Genomic DNA, 25,373 nt, shown 5'->3' with positions numbered 1-25,373 from the left:
ATCAAAGCAGCACATGTGTACAACGTATAATGCATATGGACCATACACATGTGTTTGAAGGTCGACGTTCACAGGGCAAAGGGTGTGGGCCACCAGCCCACAAATCACCTCACAACAGGGGCCAGAAAATCAGTTTTAGCCGATCAGAGGAAGCCCCCCATGCACAGCAGGCTGGAGCACAATGTGGTGCTGCTGGGGATGAAGAGGGGTCTAATCCCACTCCCGCATCCCACTGCGAGGGCAGCTTGGACCCTCCACAAACTCCACAGCCACAATTTGAGACCTTTCCAAGCCATTTTGAACAAATTTAGTTTTGAAAATTAAATTGCTTCCCTTTTTCCATTACAATAAAAAAAAATGTGGGGACTTTGATCTTACATTGATGTTGTGATAAAAATCCTACTGATTTTATGTATATTAAATAAATAAAAAGTTAGATTATAAAACACATCGATGTAAAGTCACTGTATAGGAAAGGACAGTAGCACTGTCAATGTTTCATGCCAGTTCTTTTTGCCCAAAGTGTCCGACATTCAGCAACTGTTGATCTAAGGCACTAAAGCAACAAGTGAGCGTTTGTTCTGGAGGAATGCAGAGTATGTGGGGGGGATGGGAGAGGACAGGACTGCGTTTCCCATCCCTATCAAAATGATGAGCCCAGACTGCGGTAATGGCCGACCTGGAGAGGGTCAATATTGATGTAACAGTTAAAAAATACACCGGGCTGCTCCTCTCAAGGTTACACCAGCACAATCAAACAGGAACCACACAACACTGTCCTAAAGTTGAGATAACTGTTTACGTTTAGGGAAAACCGGAACAGTTTTAAGACTAAGAAACATCTGTGAGCTATACAGCAACCCAAAGCATTTGAAATATGAGGGAAATTAAATAAGTGACCATTTGATTATTTACCCATCCTGCACTTGGGGGCAATAGAAACAATTTACTGTCCCTTGGGAGCTGCTAATAAACAAATCTCCGCTCTGAGGAGCCTTGAGTTCACATAGACATTTGGGCAACTAAAGCAGTTTGTGGATTGATAAACATGTAGTCTATTTTGCGCTTCGGAATAACAGGTTTCACCCGTCAGCCAGCGGATTCTGGTCTGTGTGAGGGTGGCTGTGTCAATTTCCCAGCACACCAGACAGTTGTGTATAATTGCAATATGAGCGGTGCCTTCTAAACCAGTGTCTCAGAGAAATGAAACTTGAAATTGTGTATTCACACAGCGCTTTCAAAGTGATTATCCAAAAGGCAAAAAGCTCGCTGTGGTTCCTGTCAGAAATGAGCAAACGTGAATGGAGGGTCTCTAAAACATCATAAAGAGAGCAGTGAACCTTACACACTTTATTCCCCTCAGTGAATAGGGCCAGTATTCATTACAGGCCATCTTGTTTTTCATCTACCAAATAGCTGACACATGCCAACCATCCTGCTGCTTGAATGAGTCGCCCGTGGGACAAACACAACACCTGATCAGCTCAGCAAATCAAAGACACCGGTCTCAAAATGTAAGACAAGAGGTCAATGCAACAATGGACGCTCTGTAAATGCCACCTGCCATGCTTTTATAGTTATAGTATATGATGTTTGACACAAATAAACTGTGAAATCCAAAATAGTCAAACTGAGAAGTTTGCCATATTTTAAGAGGTGTGTATGGTTTATTTCTAAAATCATGTAAAATAAACAGTCTGTCAGAAACCGATAAACCACCAATTATTTAATTTTGAGGGCTGATAAATGGACAAAATTAAAATGTAATATTTTGTTTTAAATAAATAAGAAATTTTTAAATACATAAAATGCTAAAATATTGGCTATATTTTTGAATTTGCATTTAAATATTATCTGTTAATAATGTTTTGTAATAATTAATACATACATAATAATATTAATTAATACAAAAATCAAAAGGCTGAAATATGTAATAAAATATAATATTGTACATTATATTATTATATATAAATATATTTATTTTCTCAAAAACGGAGAGAAACCCATACTGACAACAATGCATTGCAGGAAACATGATAACAATATAATGTACAATATGGAAAATGCATATTTACCTTGATTTTTCCTCTAGCTCTAGCAAAGCTCACAGGCACTCCAGCTAGAGATTGTGACAATATTTACCACATTTAACAGTGTTATTAAAGTATTAATGTTTTTAATGATAACATTAAGAGAGCATTACTTCACAGCAAAGAAATAGGGAAAATGTATTAAAACAAGCATTCACATTTCACAAAATTAAATGTTATAAAAAAATAAATAAATCTGCTGTTAAAGGATATATTAATAGCATTGATATGTATTGTGCATCCTTAATTACGGTCACACACACACACACACACACACACACACAAAACACAACATATATCAACACATCAAGTCAGCATCTAGTTTCTTCATCTTTAAAATAGGTTTTAAAGAAAAAAAAACTCTCCATCACCCACAATAATCTACATACTTCAATACTGACCTCTGAGATCAGAGCCCAAACTGCCAGTTATGTCCCAGGCCAGCGCAGAGCCCAAAATAATCCAATCCAATTACCAATATGTCCATCATGTGTGGCCCCTGTGCAAGGTCATGACCTTTTCAAGATATTCAAAAATCTCTCTCATTGTGAAGACATCTTTACAGAAGCAGTCTAGACATCATAACTGGGAACGATGTGAAAACAAGCCATCAAGATGTTTTTACTTGATTTAAATCCATAAAAACTATTAAAAGCTGATCATAAAATAGAGTGGCAAGCCTCGATTGAGTAACTGCGCTGTCTATGAGAGCTGCTGCTCAATAATTGCCATTTAAGGTGACATGTGTGATTTCAGATAGAGAAAAAATGAATTCTAGAGCAGACCACAACTCCCTAAGGAGGGATCTCAAGGTTCTTGCTATTCTTGCATGGGAAAGTCGACTCATTGCCAGAAGCTGCCAGTTTGCTCGAAGAACAAATCTAAGGATGAGAGACAAAGGAATTTGTCCTCACGTCAGCGCATGTGAATGAAGCAGATGTTTCGTAATGGGCCAAAATATTGCACTGCGATAATGGCTCCACGGTTTCTCTTTGAGAAACAAGGGGTGTCTTTCTGCAGCCACGCACTGCGGAGACAATACGGCCATAAACTGAAAGAATCTAAATCACTTTCAATCACACCAGAGCAACTGATTCCCAGCTAGCTCTTTTATGCTCCGCGTCAGCCCCACCCAGTTCACCAGCAACAATTACCACTTTGAAGATGTGTGCTGATGCAAAACACTAATCACCAAGATACCAGCCACATAATGTTCATTTCCTACACACACACAACAGTGTAAACAAGGCTCAAGAGCCACTTGTGAATGGAAACTTGGGTATTTCTTTTAAATGGACATCTGATGTGCGATTTAGGAGAAATCAGTGGCTGTGGAAGAAATATGATGAATTGTGAAGATATGTGCTGCTTTTATATTAAAGTAAAGCTGGGTGATGTACAGTATAGATTAGTTACATTATATTCAAAATGATTTTGTTGGAGATATAAAAAGAACCAGCAGTGTGAATTTCACAGTGATTTGAATGCATTTGATTCAATTAATATTTTTTAAAAATGATTTAAAAGTTTGTTATATTATATTTATATTTATTACTGCTTTAAAAATTATATATAGTATTAATATATTTATATATATATATATATATATATATATATATATATATATATATATATATATATATATATATGTGTGTGTGTGTGTGTGTGTGTGTGTGTGTGTGTGTGTGTGTGTGTGTGTGTGTGTGTGTGTGTGTGTGTGTGTGTGTGCGTGTCTGTGTGCTGTAAATATACACATTTGAATATATATATATAAAATTATGAATATATTAATACTATATATAATTTTTAAAGCAATAATAAATATAAATATAATATAACAAACGTTTAAATGCTGTTAAGATGCTGTAAATATACACATTTGAATATATATATATATATATATATATATATATATATATATATATATATATATATATATATATATATATATATATATATATATATATATATATATATCAAAAGGCTGAAAACATTATGTTATATTATATTATATGAAAAAAGGAGGCTGGAGTTCTCAGCACTCTCTCAAATTCAGCTTCCTGTCCAATTACTCTTCTTTCCTGCATTTAGCTGAATGTCAGCCGATTACAGCAAAAGCGCTGCACCATGACTCATATGTTAGTGTGTTACTAAGCTTATTTACATAATTCCGACCAATATGTACCACCAAGGCAGCCGGACACACAAAAGGATCTATTCAGAAATGTTGCACACGTGTTTAACTGTTAACCTTTCCTCTCTAAAAGTGCAACTGTTTTGGCGGTGGTCTTTTTCTGATCTTTAACAAGGTCACTCTACGGAAAGATTCCACGCCCGAGACGGATTTGTAAAGCGCCACACTTTCAGAACTATGACAACAATGTAAGACTGACACAGTTTGTACGTCTTCAGTGATTGGGAGAGTAACACCCCCGCTCAGATCTGGTGTTCCTACTGTTCAAGGTCCAAAGCTGCGGGAAGGAGAGACCTGGAGGCCAAAAGCACCAGTCACACACTGGCAGCTCTTAGAGTAACTCTCCAACCTAGCTGGGGTCAAGGACCCTCCATCACCCCGCCGAACAAAAGCAGAGATTCCTATAGACCCTGGACAACATGGCACAGACACAATGGGAGGCTGGAAACACCCCCAGCCACCCCTCCATCCCCTCCTTATTAAGGAACTCTCAAGCAAAGACAAGGATTAGCCCACTGGATCTGATCCAAACGGAACCGATTGACATTGCCTTGGGAATGCAGTAAGCACACATGCAAGAGCAATCATCCCCTTAATCTTCATTCATTCCTCTATTATAAAAACATTTCTTGCTGTTATAAAACACTTCACTTAAGATTACAAGATTACTCCCACAATCAAGGATGTTATGATTTTCAAATGTATTATTTCACAGCCAAGTAGCCCTTTTAATAATTTAAGAAGCCATTATCGATTTCCCCACAACGTTTACAGTATATATTATAAATATTTTTAAATTACATTTTATTTTTGTGGTCATAACACACTTGCGCAACTAATGGCATGAGTTTGGGGGTGGGGCTTATCTGTTTGTCTACAGACACTAATTATTTTAAATTAATTCACTAATTTATTAAATATATGTTATGTTTATATTCATGATATAAGTAAACACGAGTTTAAAAAGTTATATAAACATAATATTAATCTAAACATATATTTTAAATGTTCATATACATAAATATGCTATATATATATATATATATATATATATATATATATATATATATATATATATATATATATATATATATATATATATATATATATATATATATATATATATATATATATATATATATACACACACATACATTCATACGTATACATACATATATATACACACACACATATACAATTTTTTATATATATTATATAAACACTTAGGAATTAAAATAGGCCTATATAAAAAAAAAAATATATATATATATATATATATATATATATATATATATATATATATATATATATATATATACAGTACAGACCAAAACATTGGACACACCTTCTCATTCAAAGAGTTTCCTTTATTTTCATGACTATGAAAATTGTAGATTCACACTGAAGGCATCAAAACTATGAATTAACACATGTGGAATTATATATGGAATTATAAACATAACAAAAAAGTGTGAAACAACTGAAAATATGTCATATTCTAGGTTCTTCAAAGTAGCCACCTTTTGCTTTGATTACTGCTTTGCACACTCTTGGCATTCTCTTGATGAGCTTCAAGATGTAGTCACCTGAAATGGTCTTCCAACAGTCTTGAAGGAGTTCCCCGAGAGATGCTTAGCACTTGTTGGCCCTTTTGCCTTCTGTCTGCGGTCCAGCTCACCCCTAAACCTCGATTGGGTTCAGGTCCGGTGACTGTGGAGGCCAGGTCATCTGGCGCAGCACCCCATCACTCTCCTTCTTGGTCAAATAGCCCTTGATGCCTTCAGTGTGACTCTACAATTTTCATAGTCATGAAAATAAAGAAAACTCTTTGAATGAAAAGGTGTGTGCAAACTTTTGGTCTGTACTGTATATATATAGATCATAAATTACTAACCTTTGTAAATAAAGAAAAAGTCATTTCTGGCTATGAATTAATGTTTGTTTAAGCTTGCTGGCATTGTTGAATGAATTCACAGTATCGATGGCAAATAAACTTTCCCTTGCCATTATCCAAAAAAAAGATAACGAGAGATTAGTGACCGTGAGACCAAGGCTAACGCTGGCCCCCAACAGGTTGAAACTCTTGACAGCAACAACAAGCTCTTTTTACCAATCCTGTGCGCTCTCACTCTTACCTTTGGTGTTAAAAGCTTCCTTGAGGTGGAGCAGCACGTCTGCAAACCTCCGCACATCGTTGACCAGCTGCATGATGTAGTCGGGATCGGCACCTGCCATGTCCATGCTGTCCGACCCCGAGCTGACAGAGCTCAGAGAGCCGCTCTTCGCCGATCGGCCCAAACCCCACGACCCTGAACCCGAAGAGAGGGGGAAAAAGTGGGAGTTGGGAAGCAGTGCCATTCCCAGCGATCGCTTGTTCAGTCCTCCGCTGCTCTGCTGCAGCATCCCGGCAGCAAACATCCCAGCTGCAGCCAGTTTGAATGGATCCCAGCGCAACGTTCCCTGGAGACTCTCAGATTCCAAGAGTTTCCTCACCACTGACAGTTGGTCCTGTGTGCACAATACAATCAACGTATGGTTAAACCTCTAATGTTTAAAGACAAGAACAATTCTTTTTGCTGAACTTTACTGCACATACACACAGGGGCAAATTTAAGCTGTGCTCTAATAGGGATGTCTTACACACCATATTGGTTTAGCCTTCACTGAGCCTCAACAGAGATATACATCGCAAATAAAGAAACCTTCAAACAGACTTAAAGGGATATGGATATACTTTGAAATGGGGATATTAGTTACAAGCAAACCTGGAATTCAAAGCAATAATTTGACTGTGACCTGAGGCTTGGAAAAAGCTTGGGAAAGTCTTCATTTCACTTTAAACCTCTAACCTCTAACTATCATGTCTCCCTCAGACTGTATTGTTTCACATATAAGACTTGTGTTGTTCATATCAAGTGCTCGTTTTATGACTTAAAAACGCAGGTAAACACAATTTATTTTTTTTTTATTTTTTTTAGGAAAGCCAAGCTACTAAATTTAGATTAAAGATGAAAAATCTGTCATTTTTGAAAGAACTTACACTGTGGATTGTAAATAAAGCTGTCTCTTGTTGTTATGCATAAGAAAAGAGAGCTAAAACAAAGTTTGTAGAACAAGTTATCCAAATATCTATTTTTCCAAATATAAATTTTCCAAATATCAATTTACCCAGACAAATGAAAACTTCTGAAAAAAAAAAAACTGAAATTCTGCCTTGCAATTTTGCATTACTTGTGTTGAAGAGTTTAATCCTGCTGTTATTACCTCACATCAGTTGTTTTACAGAACAATTGAATTTCTCCTAAAAAAAAAGGTATATGTTTGTTCGTGATGGAAATGAGAAGTTAAAGAGGAGTAGAATGACCTTTTAAAGATCAGAAAAGTCATTAATATTAAGTTGGTTCATGTCATTGCCAAAAAGCAGTTTGAGAATTTATATTTAGAAACAATGTATTTATTTTAAGAGAAACATGAATTGACTGGTAGATAACTTGCTGTTATAACAAGCCCGAAGCATCTTCTCCATGACATCACACAGAATGACAAATCCACATCACCACAATTTGTACCAAATCCACCCCTTAAGTGCCCCTAAGTAAAATAATAATAATAATAATAATAATAATAATAATAATACAAATAAAAAACACTGAAATTGAAATACCACAGTCTAAGTGAAATAATGATGAAAGAGTAAAACAAACACCTCCAAGGAGTGTTAATTCTTACACATACTGAACCCAATGACAAATGGCTCCTATTAAGTTCATTCCCAAACAACACAACATTTCTTAAATAGACCTGAAATAAATGTTGGGTGGAAACGTTTATAAAACTAACCACAAACTATCTCGTAAAACTAAACTTGTACGTTTGTAGAACTTTTTCTGTGATGTTTTAATGCGAGATCGCGCACCTCATTTTCTATTTAAATTCGCCGTGAAGCAATTCACCAACAGAAGTAGGCTTGTTCTTCAAACAAATGTAGATTAACCACAATCCCACCAGTTAAGCAGTTCAGCCATATATCAAAAATGAAATTAAAACATGCAAACTCACTTGAGGAGCATATCTCGCTCATTGCACAGCGATGCATGTACACTGGAAACCACAATATATCCGAAATACCGTTAAATCCCCGGTCCGTTCTACCATTTCTGTCCCGTAAACCGAAATATTGCCGTCTATGTTCGCTTCACGTTCCGCTTGGCTTCGCCCCGCCTTCTCGCGGCTATCTAACTTCCGATTGGCCCCGGTGGAAAGAGAGGCGGGGCCTCAGTCTCCACCCAGTAACAACAGGTGCACGGCCACTATGGGTGATATATAAATATACACGGCTTCTATTCTTTTAGAATATATTAATTAAAATATATATATATATATATATATATATATTGGAAAGGGATTTTGTGTGTGTGTGTGTGTGTGTGTGTGTGTGTGTGTGTGTGTGTGTGTGTGTGTGTGTGTGTGTGTGTGTGTAATAGTTTAAGTATTAATATATTTTTGATGTCATGTCATTCATATATTGTCATTTTTATTATTTTTAATGTCCATTCAGTTTTAGTTTGTTTATTTTTAGTTATTTTAATAAACCAAATTTATATTTTATTTAAGTTAATGTTTATATAATTTCAACCAAAGAAAATATTTTTTATGGTTTTAGTTTTAGTTAACATTAATAAATAAATTTAAAATGAACCACGCTTAAATACAAGAATAACAAGAAAAAAACAAACAGAAGCAATGCAGGAGACAGAAAGGTTTAAATGGTTTTTCATGCTCACAACTCAGAAGTATAATCATATTTACTCCCTTATTTATAGTCAATATAGTTACACTAATGACATCATTCCCCCAAGCATTGGTTTACATAAAGCAGCCTACATCATATCCAGTCAACCAGTCAATCCGGCCTGACAGCCAGTTTCACAGAACATAACAAAAACCATGGAATTTTTAAGTCCATAATATGTAAACTTATATGCAGAAATAAACCCACTGTACTAGATGTTTGCTAATTCAGAGGATGTGGCACAGCAATGCTGAGCCATACTGCCTGATATAATCTTCCTCCTCTGGGAAAATATATGCATTCACAACCTTCCCCTGTTAGAGCTAATGATCCATCAGGCCTGACAGCACTCAAGCAGCAGCAGTGAATCATGCAGAAAACAGAATGACAGATGCATAACCAAGATAAAACATATTCTATAGGCCTACAACATCAGAGAATTTCAGTAAATCTTATCTTTTTTTAAATGTTAAAAATAAATTACATCATTAGACCTTGCCATGTATAACCCTGAAGGTTTAATAATAGTTAATAATTAATAATGGGCCATTTGGGAAGTAAAATAATTACAAATCCCAGCTGCTGTTTTTCTGAGAAACAGGCTGAAGGCATGTATTACATAAACCATGAATGTGGAATTTGTATTTTTTTTCTAATAAACTGAGCCTTATTATTTTTATGTGAGTTGAACTCTCTTTTATTCATTTGACATATTAAATGTTCAGCAAAAGCTAGTCTTTAGTATCTTTAGTTTCCATCCCCAATTCCAATTTCCATTTTGAATTTACATTATAATTATTTTGAAAATTGCATAAGTTTAATTTATATACTTAGGCTATTAAATACTTTTAGCATATCAGGCAATACTAGTATTATAGATCAAACGGCGCTCTCTGGTGGTCTTTCCTGTAACGTCGTATTCCCCCTCCCTTGCATTACGTAGTCAACTGCGAGGTCCTTAAAGAAGTGTAGAATTCAAAATAGGAATGGTTTTGATTCATTTCCGCGAATTATTTTTTTTTATTATTATTATTTTTAACAAATCGTTTCAACGAACAGTTAAAAAAATTAACTATAACTACAAATAATTTAAAACTTAAGTATAATTTGAAAGTTATAGTCATACAATTTTTTTAAATAAAATTTCATATAAAACATTTGCTGCTAACCTTTTTTTTTTTGCTAAATTACCTTTCCATCCATTGGTCAAATCCTCGGTTCACTCCAAATGGTTCACTCATCGGTTCATGTTAACCTGGAACGCTACGAGTCGAACATGTTCAAAAGAGTCAAATCAACGAATCATAGAAGCGAGAAGCGCCCATAGATATATGACTCGCACCAATGAATCATTCAGACCGGATTTGTGGACCAGTTCAATCCGACTCACAAGAACGATTCATTCACGAACCATCATTAATGTGAAACAGAAACAGAAAGAGTAGCACGTTTGCTGCTTTACAACGTGTTATATATTATATTTAATTTATTATATATTAATGTATAAAGCGAGTTAATTGAATGATATACTTTCATACAATCCATTCTGATTACCGAGCTCGGATTTGTTCGCCGCACGCCGTCCAGGACCTTTACAATAGTCACATAGCTTAGATTTTGATCCATTCGGCCACAACGGCAATAACATCGGGAGATGTGTCAGACGAACGCGCTTCACAGGGCCGCGGTGGGGTTCTGACCCGCTGTGCGATCCGGCTGTGCAGTTGTAAAAACGGTTGCGTTCAGCGGAGGAGTTTGACATGTCTGGCGCAGGGGCCGGTGGAGGGGCGCAGTCTGCGGGGCTTGGCGCTGCCGCCGCGGGCTGCTGCTCCTCCTCGTCTGGCGCCGATTCTGCCGCATTATTAGGCGGAGGGTCGGGCATCGCTGGCCGGTTACCCAGCCGAGTTCTCGAGCATATATTCTCCTATCTGGAGCTTGCGGACCTCATGAACTGCTCGCACGTTTGCTGGCACTGGTACAACTGTCTGGCGGATGAAAACAGCGAGGTGTGGCGGAGTCTGTGCGCCCGCTTGCTCAGTGAAGAAGCGCTGCGCTCTGATATCCTCTGCAATCTGTCTTCATATAAAGGAAAAGTAAGATTATTAAAATAGTTAATGTTAATACGTTATCCATTTAACTACTATAATCGACAATGCAGTACTTACAATCATGCATCGTTGTCATTTTAAAATGTTTATTATTATTATTCAATAGGATAGATTTTGAACTGGAATTATTCGCTTTTATGTTTCGAGTAATAAACACAACACATTTATTTTTTTATCGTATTTTTAATACAGTCATGTGAGTAGATGACCGTCAGAATAGTGCTAATGGGCTCCCATGTATGACGTCATTTGTAAATACTGGACCCAAATACTGCTTGCTTGCAATTTCTGGACACAAAGATACAGAAAATTGCTCTTTTCAAATACAAATTACTGAATTATTAAAGTCCTGTATTGACTGGTCGTTTCAAAATTAAAGATTTATCATCACACTTGCAAAAACTATCAAGGTACTACAGTGTTTTCTTGGACATTTACCATGGCATCACCATGGTGTTTTGAACATGTAACACGGTCATGTTAAATGTGTTTAATATTTATTTACATATGTTTATGTCGTTTTACCCTGTTTGTGACACTATAGATACTGATATGGCACAAAACAACCAAATAATTTGTGGACCCCGAAACCAGTCATAAGGGTCCATTTATTTATTTTTTTATCTGAGATTCATACATCTGAAAGCTGAATAAATAAGCTTTCCATTTATGTATGGTTTGTTAGGATAGGACAATATTTGGCCTGAGGGACAACTATTTGAAAATCTGGAATCTGAGGGTGCAAAAAAAATCTAAATACTGAGAAAATTGCCTTTAAAATTGTCAGAATTAAGTCCTTAACAATGCATATTATTAATCAAAAATTAAGTTTTAATATATTCATGGTAGGAAATTTTCTTAATATCTTCATGTAACATGACCTTTACTGAATATCCTAATGATTTTTGGCATAAAAGAAAAATCTTTAATTTTGACCCATATAATGTATTTTTGGCTATTGTTTCAAATATACCCCAGCGACTTAAGACTGGTTTTGTAGACCAGGGTCACATATGTATGTGTTTTGTATGTACATCAAAGAAAGTTATTGAAAATTGTTAACATATTGGAAAAAAAATCTGTTATTTAAATTTAAGTTCTTAAGTTGAGTTTATTGTTGAACCCCAGTATATATATATATATATATATATATATATATATATATATATATATATATATATATATATACAGTGTTGGGAAGGTTACTTTGGAAATGTAATAGGTTACAGATTACAAGTTACCCTGTTTAAAATGTAATAGTAGTGTAACTTTTTCAATTACTTTATTAAAGTAATGTAACTAATTACTTTTGAGTACTTTTTGATTACTTTTCTAAATTTGTGAAAATTAAAGAATAATAAATAAAAGCATATACATCAACTTAAATACAGTTATCTAATAAGCATGTGACGTATTCTGTGTAATAAACTCCTGAAACATTGGTGTTTTTTTTAAAAACGGCTTTCTCTTTGTATATGATGATAGTTTTCTCAAAATAAGTAAAATGCTCATGAAGTGACAGAGCAGTTCTAGAAATTATGTTTATGTGCTCGTGTACTCCTATATTGAGGCAGCAGAGGTTGAAAACACTGCGAGCTTCAGTAGGCCTATGTGTAGTAAATGAAACCATGTCTTTGCTATTAATTTACAGGAGGGGCGGACTGGGAAAAAAATTCAGACTGGAAAATTCAAACTCATACAAACAAAATCATGGACAAAACTATTTTTTGTATGGACCTGACATAAAAAAGGTTTAAATCTTTAATTTGGGGACATGCAAAATAATTAAAAGTTTTCTCCTGAACTGCACCTTCACTTCCATTTTTCTCTTCAGTCTCTTTATTTTGCCCTGTTATCCATCTCTCTCATGACTTTAATACTAAAGATTGAACAAAACTATACTTTACAATACACTACAATACTACAATATCTTTATAGAAAAATCCTAATACTGTACACGAGTCATGTTTTTCCCTTACAAAAATTAACCATGCTTTTATTAGCCTATATAAAAGTAAAATAACCTTGTTTTGTTTTTGTTTTTTGCAAATGGATTTGTGTTTATTTTTAAATAAATACATTTGTAAAATAATTTTACATTTTTGGTTACCCCAGTTAAAAAATAGTAACCATTTTCTCTGGATTTATAGTTAAATATTAAAATGTAAATTTTGGTAAGGGTTTTGTTGTTGTCTGTCGTAGCTCCCCCTAAACCTATAAAAAAAAAATCGGAATTTTTTTCAGCTAAATTACTAGGCCTACTGTAGCATTACAACAGATAATAATGATGTCCTTTATATAGTATTTTGAGTGATGACTGATGAGCAACGTGCTGCTGCTTGATTAAATAAAATAAAAAAACAAAGACAAAAAAGCATCTTTACAGATGAAACTGACCTGAAACCCTGAACAGGAGTTCTGCTTCTCTGCTCCAGCAGTCCACTCTCTCTCTCTCTCTCTCTCTCTCTCTCTCTCTCTCTCTCTCTCTCTCTCTCTCTCTCTCTCTCTCTCTCTCTCTCTCTCTCTCTCTCTCTCTCTCTCTCTCGCATTGATTACTCTGAGTCTGATCCAAACCGTTTGGAGGAGGCGCGGAGAGCGCGCGAGTCATGACTAACACTTCATGACTTATTAGAGATTTAATTATCAAACGGCGGATTCGCAAATGATCGCTTTAGTACATTCGGCAGGCAATTATACAATAATGATATTAAATAGTGGGGCAAAATCAGCTGCCAGGCCACCGGGAATTGTCCCGGTTCTCCCGGTGTCCAGTCCGCGCCTGATTTCCACAGACACGCAGAATGTGCAAGTCATATATTGCATTTTTGGGGCTTAATATTCAGACACTAGTCCATGTCATGTTTTGATTCAAGTGTACTGACCTACTTTTGATTTAGTCATCCAAAATGTGGCATATTCCGTCCGCGTTAGGCATTCCGTTTTTATTCTACGAACCAGACTGTATTTCAGCATCCCGGAAATTATTAGGGCAGTATGTCTCAGAATAGTCAGTGCAATTTGGTAAAGAAATCAGTTAAATCTGTATGTGGATGTGTGTAAATATTCAAATGTAATCCCCTTTGTAATCGTTAAAAATTTCATAAGTAACTGTAATTTAATTACTCGTGTTTTCGTAGTAACTGTAACTAATTACAGTTACAATCATTTTGTAATTAAATTACGTAACGCCGTTAAATGTAACTAGTTACTCCCCAACACTGTATATATATATATATATATATATATATATATAATATTACCATCTCATTCTAAATGAAATTTTGTTAGACGTAAGTTTAGGGTAACTTTAATTTTCTTCTGTCCTCAGCTAAAGTCTTTCCAGCATGCTCTGAGCTCCCATGACTGCTCCAGGAATGTATACATCAAGAAAAACGGGTTCACTCTGCACCGCAACCCCATTGCCCAAAGTACCGATGGTGCCCGTGGGAAGATCGGCTTCTCTGAGGGCCGGCATGCCTGGGAGATCTGGTGGGAAGGTCCTCTTGGCACGGTGGCGGTGATTGGCATCGCGACCAAGAGGGCTCCCATGCAGTGCCAAGGCTATGTGGGGCTTCTAGGCAGCGATGACCAGAGCTGGGGATGGAATCTAGTAGACAACAACCTGCTTCACAACGGAGAGGTCAATGGCAACTTCCCACAGTGCAACAACGCACCAAAATACCAGGTAGCAGACCTTAAGAATGTACTATATGTAAAAATATTGCCATTCCAAACTTATTAAGAGACCTTCATGTCATTCCTAACCTGTATGACTGACTTTTTTTCTGTAAAACACAAAAGAAAATGCTTTAGGGTTATCGCCTTTTTCATATAGCCTTTAGGTAGATCCTAATTTGCATATTTATGCACTATTCTATTGGTGTAATTGTTCTTACTGAAAATTTTTACAAGAAAACAGGCATTTAAAAAACTAAATGAGAAATGTTGGACACCTTACAATATCAGACTCTGATGATCAATGACAAAATGTCCTTGGAAAATCCATACACTACAGTAGAAAACACATATTCTATAGTGTCACAATTTTACTTGAAATTGATAAAAGGCTTACAATTCTGTTTATCATACAAAGTGACTCACAATATGCCAGCCAAGTCATTTTAGCCTAGTTTCATGCTACCTTTATAGATTATTTTTGTCCCAAATTGATCGAAAACAGCAGAAACATTCAATGACATGAAGCTGAGTAACTTGGTGTCAGACTTACATTTTTAAAGAGGGAATATTCATTTAAAGAACTAATTTACCTCAAAATTGGATTTGTTCTCACTCTCATTTTCTAAACTTGTTATTTTTGCTCTTTTCTTTTTAGTTAGAGACATTTTTCATCATCCTGGTGCAGCTCTATGTGCATTCCATACAATATTTATAGTGACCACAGTTTTCAAGCTCCAAAAAAAAAAACACCATAAAAGCAGTTGTAATATGACTCATGCACTATATTCCAAGTCTTTCAAAGCTGTTCTTTAAATTTATGTCAGAAACTGAAAATTATGAAATGAAAATTATTATGGCTGAAATATTCTTGATTTGCTGAGAATCTCCACCAAAGCTCTAATCTAAAATGACAAATTGTTGTTTGTACAAAGGTATTGTCCTGCAGAAGAGTTAGAAAAAAGCCTATAAAGGCTAGAATTCACCACACGACTTAAATTCAAAATAGATTTTAAAACACTAAGCATCACTTATCAACTTTGTATATGGTTACAGAGACGAACTGGACATACACTTAATCTCACACAAAATATTTTATATGACTTTTCAAGTCATTCTGAAAATGACAAATTCACACAGAAACGTGAAAAAGATGTGTTCTGAAATTTACTCAAAATATTCAATCATGTTTGATTTCCATTTGTGTGTGTGTGGTTTAAAATCTTGTTTGGGAAAAACAGTTTGAAGACTCTTCAAAATAATTCCTTTTGTGTCTGCTTTTCTCATCTCCTTCTGATGGAAAAATACTAGCATGTAAGTTTGGAACGACAGGGGGAAGGGTAAATGATGACGTTTTCCTTAAAAAAAGATGTAGCTGTAATATGTTTGTATTTGTTTTCCAGATTGGGGAGAGAATACGTGTAATCCTGGACATGGATGATAAAACGCTAGCCTTCGAGCGAGGTTTTGAGTTCCTTGGAGTGGCGTTCCGAGGGCTGCCCAAAGCATGCCTGTTTCCAGCTGTGTCAGCCGTCTATGGGAACACTGAAGTGACTATGGTCTATCTGGGAAGACCCCTGGATGGATAAGTAGGATCTTGATGCCACTATTAAAACCAGAGAGCATCATGGGAACTGCTGCTTGACATAGATAAGACACTTGGCTTTTCACATCTGGACTAAAAAATGGGGAAATTGGTGGTTGGTTGCAGGCTTGTTGATGGATGTCCAACACACATCTGCCGATTTCAGTTGAACATCAATTTGCTTTTAATCCTTTTTGAAGACCTGGGACATTTTTTTAAATCTGGTTTTAATCTAATTTATGAAATCGCACAGGGAGCAGCTGTTCTATTTTATGAAATGCTAAAACATGAAGCCGAACTAGAAGAGACGAGTGGCAAAGTTTTCTAATTCATTACCAACATTTTATAACACAACGCATGGGATGAGAAGCTAATGTATGAGTACGAGGACGGCTCAAGCTTTCACACACAAAAACAAATGTATGTGTAGGTAAATGACATGAAGTAAACATGCCAAAATGATGTACTGATATCTTACCGTTGCTTTTTCCAGAGCAGTTATCCGCATGCAGTATACCAGTCTCTTCCTCTGTTTTTATTATTATTTTTCAGGACAGGCAAAGGTAGTATGTCGTTATTCCGTTTGTTACTGTACATCTTAACTGTGATGTAGAAGTGTATAGTATTTATTTATTAAGGTCTATCTTTGCTATACCTGAGGTTATGGAGACTCCAAATAAACTCTAAATTGTGCCAGACTGTGAACGTATCTCAGCCTGTTCTATTGTTGACCTTAATGTGGATTAATTTAATCTGGTGATGTAAAGGTCTATCATATTGGGATCTAGAAATTCATGAAAAGCCCATAGTTGTTTTTATTTCACCACATGGTGGCATCCGTCATCATAAGTTCCTCCAGTGGTTGACATCACACGCTCTGTGGGTGTTTATTTTGTGCACTGCAATTTCTTTATTTAGATGGCTTAAATTAGTTTAAAATTAGATAATACAACAAAAAATTACGCTTTTTATTTTTTATTTTTGAACAACCAGAGTTCCCACTGTCTTGGAGAACAAGAATATGTTAAGTAGCATAATTATACAATTGAGATTGATAGACCTGGAAAAGTAAATTAATAAATCTTATATCTCCATTGGCATTTATATATATGTAGTACAGTACAGACCAAAAGTTTGGAAACATTACTATTTTTAATGTTTTTGAAAGAAGTTTCTTCTGCTCATCAAGCCTGCATTTATTTGATCAAAAATACAGAAAAAACTGTAATATTGTGAAATATAATCACAACTTAAAATAATAGTTTTCTATTTGAATATACTTTAAAAAAATAATTTATTCCTGTGATGCAAAGCTGAATTTTCTGCATCATTACTCCAGCCTTCAGTGTCACATCCAGTCTATCACATGATCATTTAGAAATCATTCTAATATTCTGATTTATTATGAGTGTTGGAAACAGTTCTGCTGTCTAATATATTTGATGAATTAAAGGTTAAAAAGAACTGCATTTATTAAAAAAAAAAATTCTAATAATATATATTCTAATAATATATTTTCTTTACTATCACTTTTTATCAATTTAACACATCCTTGCTGAATAAAATTATTGATTTTATTTAAAAAGAAGAAAAAAGAATTTACTGACCCCAAATTATTGACCAGTAGTGTATATTGTTATTACAAAATATTTATATTTTAAAAACATAGCTTCTTCTTTTTTTTTTTTTTTTTTTTTTTTTACTTTTTATTCATCAAAGTATCCTAAAAAAGTATCACGTTCTGAAAAAATATTAAGCAGATTTTAACCTTTTATTCATCAAATATATTAGACAGCAGAACTGTTTCCAACACTCATAATAAATCAGAATATTAGAATGATTTCTAAATGATCATGTGATAGACTGGATGTGACACTGAAGGCTGGAGTAATGATGCTGAAAATTCAGCTTTGCATCACAGGAACAAATTATTTTTTTAAAGTATATTCAAATAGAAAACTATTATTTTAAGTTGTGATTATATTTCACAATATTACAGTTTTTCTGTATTTTTGATCAAATAAATGCAGGCTTGATGAGCAGAAGAAACTTCTTTCAAAAACATTAAAAATAGTAATGTTTCCAAACTTTTGGTCTGTACTGTATATATATACATTTTATGAATAAAAAAATTTCCTAGTAGTTTTAAGTTGTAAAACATTTAATCATTCTGGGAAATTCTGGGTTAAAAATATTAAATATTAAAAAGGAATTCTTGTCCTTAAGCCTTATCCAGTAAATCATGAACAATTGGACACATCATTGGGCCTTTGAATATCATTGTCGACAATACTGTGGCCATGGAGTCCAATCCAAATCCATGGTGTCCAAACCTGCTCCTGGAGGGCCACTGTCCTGCAGAGTTTTGCTCCAACCCCAACACACCTGAACCAGCTAGTCTAACGATGCATTCCAAACAGGATATATCGCCCTCCGAAGGGTACTTCGGAGTGAAAACGATCATGGCTGCTATTTTGAAAGGTCGTTTCAAACCAAAGTGCTCCAAACTGGCCACTTCAAAGAGCCCTTCGGAATGAAGGATTTCGAAGGGTACAACTGATGGACACTTCGTGCTCCCATGATCCTTTTTCACAGATTATTTGCACGATGACATCGCCTCCATGTGGGCAGGTGATGACACAGAAGGGCGCTTCAAGAAACAGTTTTTTGATCCCCTACACCCTTCAACCCTTCAATGCTCTCACTCCGGAGGGTAAACCCTTTGAAGGGATTAGGGCATAGGGATGAGCCCTTCTGCATGGAATGCAAGGAAGGTCTTACTTAGGGTGTATTCACACCAGGAAAATCCACTAGTTCACTTGCTTTGGTCCGGAAGAAAAACAATGTTGATTTTTTTTTTTTTTAGGTTCAAAATTCAAGATTTTATTTGTCACATACAACGTTATATTACATACAACAAGCAGTGAAATGTTTAGGTCATCCTTTCATTGGTTCATCCATTCAACCGTACCAGAATTCATTTGGAGGTGGACCGAGAACACTTTAGCAGGGTCTCGTTACAGTTGTTTGGTCTGCACCAGAGTGCGATTGCTGTATTCACACCTGTCCAAAAGATCTGCAACAAAGGGGAAAATTAACTTGACAGCTGTGAAACCAAACAAGACAGGTGTGAATGCACCCTTAGTCTCAGCCTCAGACATCACGCCCACTGACCGTCTGAACATCTCATGCATATGGCAGTACTCGAAATTGGAAACACTTCAGGAGATACAAAGTCGTCATCGGATTGGTTGAAGTATACAGGATTTCCGGGAAATGTGTGTGTTGCATTTTTTTACATTCCAGCTGGAAACAAAGATGCCCGACTGCCGCCAAACCCCCTCATGGTAGAAGAAATTTGGCTTGTTTAAACTGTGTCAAGGAGCGCTAATCGGGATCAACTAAAAGCTGGATTTTCAAAAGTAAAGTTTTTGCGGCATAGTTTATTTAAGATTCGTCCAAGAATTGTACACACCGTCATGTTATTGTGGCAACATTTCCATGCCCCTAGACATGATGAAATGCACAAGATGTAACACGATTGGTTGCTTTACCTTTCAGTCATATGGCCTCTTGAGCAGTCCTTGGCCATTCAAAGCAGCCAAGGTTCCCAGACTTCTGTCGTCAGTCTGAAGGTCTGGCTACACGAGACATAATATCCAGGATCACCTTAGCAACACATGAAAAACACAACTGCACTAAGAAAGGCGCAACACCTTAGCAATCACATAGAAATGCACTAAAAACCTCCTGGGAATCGCCATTGTGTGGGAACCACATACAGCATGCTAGCATCTAGTTTTCCACGAGCAAAATGTCATTATTTTCAGCTCTTGATATGTCTTATTTAAGGTTTTAGTGCATGCAGCACTTTATACCATCTGTAAAACAGGTCACAAAATATTTGTTTTCGTGCACAAAACGGATCACTTTCAGGTTGCTGAATATCAGCAGACATGCTTGTAAATGCAGCAATGTGGTACGGATGAACGTTTTCACACCTTTCACAATAGCACGGCTTGTGAGAAGAATGCGACAGTTTCAACGAGCAGAAGTGATGGGCCTGCATCTTTTTAGCAGGAAGGGTGTGAGCTCTTGGTGGTTTCCTCTCGAATAGTATCTGATGAGTGAAACCAGTAGTGGGTACTTTGGGTGTGTTCACTTGGTAGGTTTGTGGTCTACTGAACAAGACAGAAATAAGGTTGAAATGTATGTTGCACAAACATTTACATGCACCTCAGGTGCGACGGTTATCACGTCAATAATTTTCCCCATGTTTTTTTGTTGTTGTTGTTTTTTTTTTTTTTAATGTAAGAACCATTAAATGTCCTTTATATGCATTCTCTTTCTCTGTTAGTGTACTGAAACTGAAATACTTTTGCTGTTGTGGGATGTGGTAGATTTTTACATATTTAATGTGCATATTTCTGACCCTGCAGCGTGCGTGTGAAAATGTATGATCTTGGCTGCCTTCATGTGACTGCGTTTCCGTTGCTTGCTTGCTTCCGCAATTACTAAAGACATTGCAGAGATGCAGATTTCAAGCACTTTGCATCTCCAGAGAGACCAAGCCAGCAGAACCTCCCCGCAAACCGATGTAATGGTCTTCTGTGAACTTCACAGAGGAGTGGAGGGCGCGATCCTGGCCACTGGGGTAAGTGTGCACACTTCATACCCATGTGAGATTGTGTGGAAATATGAAACGGACAGGGTGAATGTTTAATAGCAGCTTGTCTTTTGTCATTTATCTTTCATTTAAGATGACTTTCAGTACACTCATTTACAAGGATAATCACCTGTGCTATCTTACTCAAGGGCGTAATATCCATTTTGTGGTGATCGAACTTTAAAGTTCTTGCAAGATTTTGATGCATTTGTGTACACAGTGGATCCAAAAGTATTTTGACTTGTAGGTCACACTTAAAAAAAAAAAGAAAAAAAAGTTAATTAGGTATCAAACCAACTTGCACCTACAAGCAAATGTCTTTTTAGATCTCTCAAATGATGACCTTTTAGACTTCACTTCAGTTCTGTGCTCTATATACGTATAGTATATACTGTTTTTATATTATGAAAAAACTTATCTTTGGAAAATGTATTTACTATTTGTTTTACTATTAAATTAAGAACTATTATCTAATTCTTGAATTTACGTTCAAAGGGAATTTTATTTTTGATAAATGCCATTTGGTTTTGGTATTTTGGTAATGCAGTGACAATTAATAAAATGTTTAAGTTTGCCATAAGTGTCCAAATGTTTTTAGGGCCAGAGTGTATAGATTATATAGATTTGGCGGCCGTATGTCCCACGTGGGATGAAGAGGATTAAGATAAAATAAGATACAGATTAATGACTTTTGCAGGATATGATTTATAACCTCTATCACAGTTGGCACAAGTAGATTCATTTTAGAAGTAGCCAAATTTCCGCTGTCCCTGCCACATGTAGACCGCTAGGTGTCAAAGTTATATATATTTCATAACAGATATTTATGAAACTTGTAAACAGGTAAAGTGTGAAGAAGTGTCTTAAGGAACAATTTTAGTGTCTAAAAGATTTAAGATTAACTTTATATTCAAAAGCAATGTGTGATTGCAAGTTGAGCTACAAAATAATTTTTTAAGAACTTCAAAAAAATAATTATATAAATACATACACCTTTACATGGACACTGTAATTGTTCTTTTAACAGTGCATTTATAGAAAAAGTATACATAAATAAAAAGTAATTTATATATATATATATATATATATATATATATATACACACACACATAAAATATCTAAATATTAATGTACATTTGTTTTATTACTTCATCACAGTGATCATGTTAAGATGCTGGTGTTTGATTGCCTGTCCATCGTGCTCTGTCACGCAGTGGTGCCGCTACTGGTGGTCCTGCTTTCAGTATCAGGACATCCGCAGATCTTCCCCTGCAGGCTGGTATGTGAGAAAAAGGAAGATCGTACAAATACATCTAGATGAACACTGATGCGTACAATAATTCTCTGAAATGGAAATAAGAATATTGCTTAAGCATATTACATTACACTAAATCTTAAAGTATGATGTTACAGTTGTTACCTTATATAGTAAGCTGAAGTATTCAGATAGATTACATTATTTTAAATAAAATAAAGCCATTTCATTTAGATGTTACCATATGAAGGACATTTTTAAGTTACTTAACATTTTTACCAAGTCTATTACGAAGTTTAATCAGCAAACAACATGGGCTAAATTTGCTTGTTTGTCTATTTTTGTTTTTCTCCGTGGGCTTTGCAAGTGAAACGGCATTTAGTGGAAATTATTAAGCGCATTATGATACTATTTCTACAAAATTTCCATTGAGTGTAAGAATAATCTAAATCAGTCTTTCCTTCTCTTTTTTGTCTCTCTCCACATCTCAAGATCCAAAGCACGGCTCTGTGCAACAGCTGTCAGCTCTCTGCCGTACCAGATCATTTACCACATCAAATTGAGGAGATCTTCTTAGACAAGAACCGTCTGTTAAATCTGCAAGATGGTTGTCTCTCCAGATACCCTCTTCTGAGGACGTTCAGCTGTGCAAACAATCGGCTAATGATGGTGGAAGAAAGGGTGTTCTCTGAATCGCCTCTTTTAGAAAACCTCAATTTAGCCAACAATGAGCTTTACTATGGACACAAGCAGGTGGCCCAGTCCTTGAGCACTCTGTCCCAACTAAAGACCCTTGATCTTTCAGGTAATGGCCTCTCGGAGCACATGGTGTCTCTGCTGGTACAGAATCTGTCCTCACTTGAGTCTCTATACTTGTCCCAGAATGCCATGCTGAGGCTGGATGAGTCAACATTCAGAAACCTTCTTCAGCTTAGGGAGCTGAACGTCGAGAGAAACTTGTTGTTTGAGATCGATGGAGCGTTTGATCATATGAAAAGACTCCAGAGGTTGAACCTGGCCTTAAACTGCTTACCATGTTTGGTCAACTTTGAAATGACCCAACTGCTGGTCCTAAACGCCAGCCACAATTCCATTGAATGGTTCATTACCAATCAAAATATGACTGAGACTTTTCAGCTGGAGACGTTGGATCTGTCTGACAACCATTTGCTCTTCTTTCCATTCCTTCCAACAAATAACCGAATAAGAACTTTGCTGTTATCCAATAATCGAGTCGGTTTTTATCAACACTTATCAAATGACACATCTTTAAACTGGACCACTAGTGTTGAGTACTACAACTTGGGGCAAAATATAAGCAGCATCACTGTAGAGCTCTGGAATGAGAACCTTCATGGTGATCTTTCCTCAGTAGAGCTCCTGGACCTGAGTGAAAACAAGGTGAACTACTTCCCCCAGGGATTCATTAAACAGATGCCGTCTCTTTACTGGCTGAGGCTGAGAAGTAACTGTTTACAGTCCTTCAGTTTGACGCCTGAAGATCTACCAGTCACCCTTTATGAACTGGACGTTAGTCGAAACAGGTTAACTGAGCTGAAAGCAAGCCAACACTCCATTAGCGAGCTGAACAATCTCACACATCTCAATCTGAGTACAAATGACCTTCAGAACCTTCCAACTAGGATTTTTGCTAGTCTACCGAAACTTCGCACACTAGATCTCAGTCACAACACTGTGGAAGTGTGTTACTTGCCAAGTTCGTCAGGATGTGTTGTGTGGTCCGACATCGTTTCCCTAAAACAACTCTATCTTGAAGGCTGTAGCATTCAGAACATCCCGTCTTTAGCGTTCAAGGGCACACCTCTAACCCATCTCGAACTTTCAAACAATCCAGACCTAAACCTCAAACAGGAATCTCTGGAAGGTCTCGCAAACACCTTGCAGCATTTGGGACTTGGTAATACTGGTCTTCAAGCTTTTGACTTCTCTCCATATAGCCATTTGAAGTCTTTAAACATCTGTAGAAACTCACTACCAAATCTTCCCGAATCTCTAGTGGCATTAAACCTGAAGCTTCTGGACTTGAGGGATAACATGTTGACAACCATCCCGTCCCAACATGCTGGCATGTTAGCTCAAAGACTGCAGACTGTTTATATGAATGGAAATGCCTTCAACTGTTGCCATTTGGACTGGTACAAGACCTTCGTGGAGAATAAAGGCATCAGTATTGTAGATCTCTCCGAAATTACATGTTTGGACTTAAACCACAGGCGTCACAAAGTTTTGCTTTTTGACGCCATCCACTGTGGTGGTTCCAGCAATGAGGAGTCTGTTGTTTGGTACATTCTTCTCTTTGTAACAGTCAGTGTTTCCATCATGGGTATATCCATAATTTACATGCTCACATTTAAGCCAAGAATGTTGCCTCGTGTTATTAAAAAGAGATGCTGGAGACCGGCTCCTTATTGAGGAGCATGCTATTGTAAAACTAATGAATGTCTCTGTAATATAAGGGGCAAACATGGTAAATATGCTTAGGTTGCTACTTGACATACCGGAAGATAAATATGATATTAATGTGAAAGATTTAGGCCACATTGGTCTGTAAACATGAATGTATTTCATTTTATCGTCATTAAAATGCATGAAAAGTGTTTGGCTGCTGGATGGTTTGTAAATGTGAAAGATATGCTCCCTTTCTGAACAAAAGTTGCAATTAAAAAGCTTGATCCAAAGCAATTTCAATATCATAGGTAATTAAAAGTTAACCTAATTAAGTTAGGTTATAAAAATGTTGAGGGAACATTATTTTTAAATGTTTTCTAAAACGTTGAAATGTCCAGTTACAAAAATGTTTTTTTAGAACATACAAGTACGAAAAACATCATAAGAACATTTAGAGAATGTTGTTCTCTGAACCCTCCCATAGACCACAAGGTTACTACTATAGTATACTATATAGTATCGTATACGATTAAGGTCCAGAAACGTAGTAAGGACATCATTAAAATAGTCCATATGACATCAGGGGTTCAACCGTAATT

At 36.1% G+C, this 25,373-nt stretch overlaps 3 protein-coding genes across 4 annotated transcripts in view; 2 read left to right on the top strand and 1 right to left on the bottom strand.

Moving 5' to 3' along the window:
• The window catches only part of LOC132116220 (rho GTPase-activating protein 29-like), a 37,366-nt gene extending 28,894 nt beyond the window's left edge, over positions 1–8,472 (bottom strand). For both annotated transcript variants that reach the window (XM_059524930.1, XM_059524931.1), the window contains exons 1-2: positions 8,344–8,472; positions 6,420–6,792 (exon numbers count right to left, since the gene is read on the bottom strand). In XM_059524930.1, coding sequence (XP_059380913.1) covers positions 6,420–6,702 — 283 coding nt within the window. In that variant the 5' untranslated portion in view covers positions 6,703–6,792; positions 8,344–8,472. The remainder of the gene's footprint in view (positions 1–6,419; positions 6,793–8,343) is intronic.
• A 2,040-nt stretch (positions 8,473–10,512) lies between these two features.
• LOC132116219 (F-box/SPRY domain-containing protein 1) lies at positions 10,513–17,149 on the top strand. The gene is made up of 3 exons (XM_059524929.1): positions 10,513–11,169; positions 14,513–14,869; positions 16,263–17,149. Exons 1-3 carry the CDS (start codon positions 10,837–10,839, stop codon positions 16,446–16,448), a joined length of 876 nt encoding a protein of 291 aa, XP_059380912.1. The 5' UTR covers positions 10,513–10,836; the 3' UTR covers positions 16,449–17,149.
• Positions 17,150–20,909: 3,760 nt separating this feature from the next.
• LOC132116218 (transforming growth factor beta activator LRRC33-like) lies at positions 20,910–24,983 on the top strand. Its single transcript, XM_059524927.1, has 3 exons — positions 20,910–21,098; positions 22,269–22,389; positions 22,858–24,983. The coding sequence occupies exons 2-3, from the start codon at positions 22,282–22,284 to the stop codon at positions 24,796–24,798; spliced, it is 2,049 nt and encodes a 682-aa protein (XP_059380910.1). The 5' UTR covers positions 20,910–21,098; positions 22,269–22,281; the 3' UTR covers positions 24,799–24,983.
• The last annotated feature ends 390 nt before the right edge of the window (positions 24,984–25,373 follow it).

Source organism: Carassius carassius, chromosome 35 (genome assembly GCF_963082965.1).
Source record: "Carassius carassius chromosome 35, fCarCar2.1, whole genome shotgun sequence".
NCBI lineage: Eukaryota > Metazoa > Chordata > Actinopteri > Cypriniformes > Cyprinidae > Carassius > Carassius carassius.
This window is presented reverse-complemented; position numbering and strand designations above follow the sequence as displayed.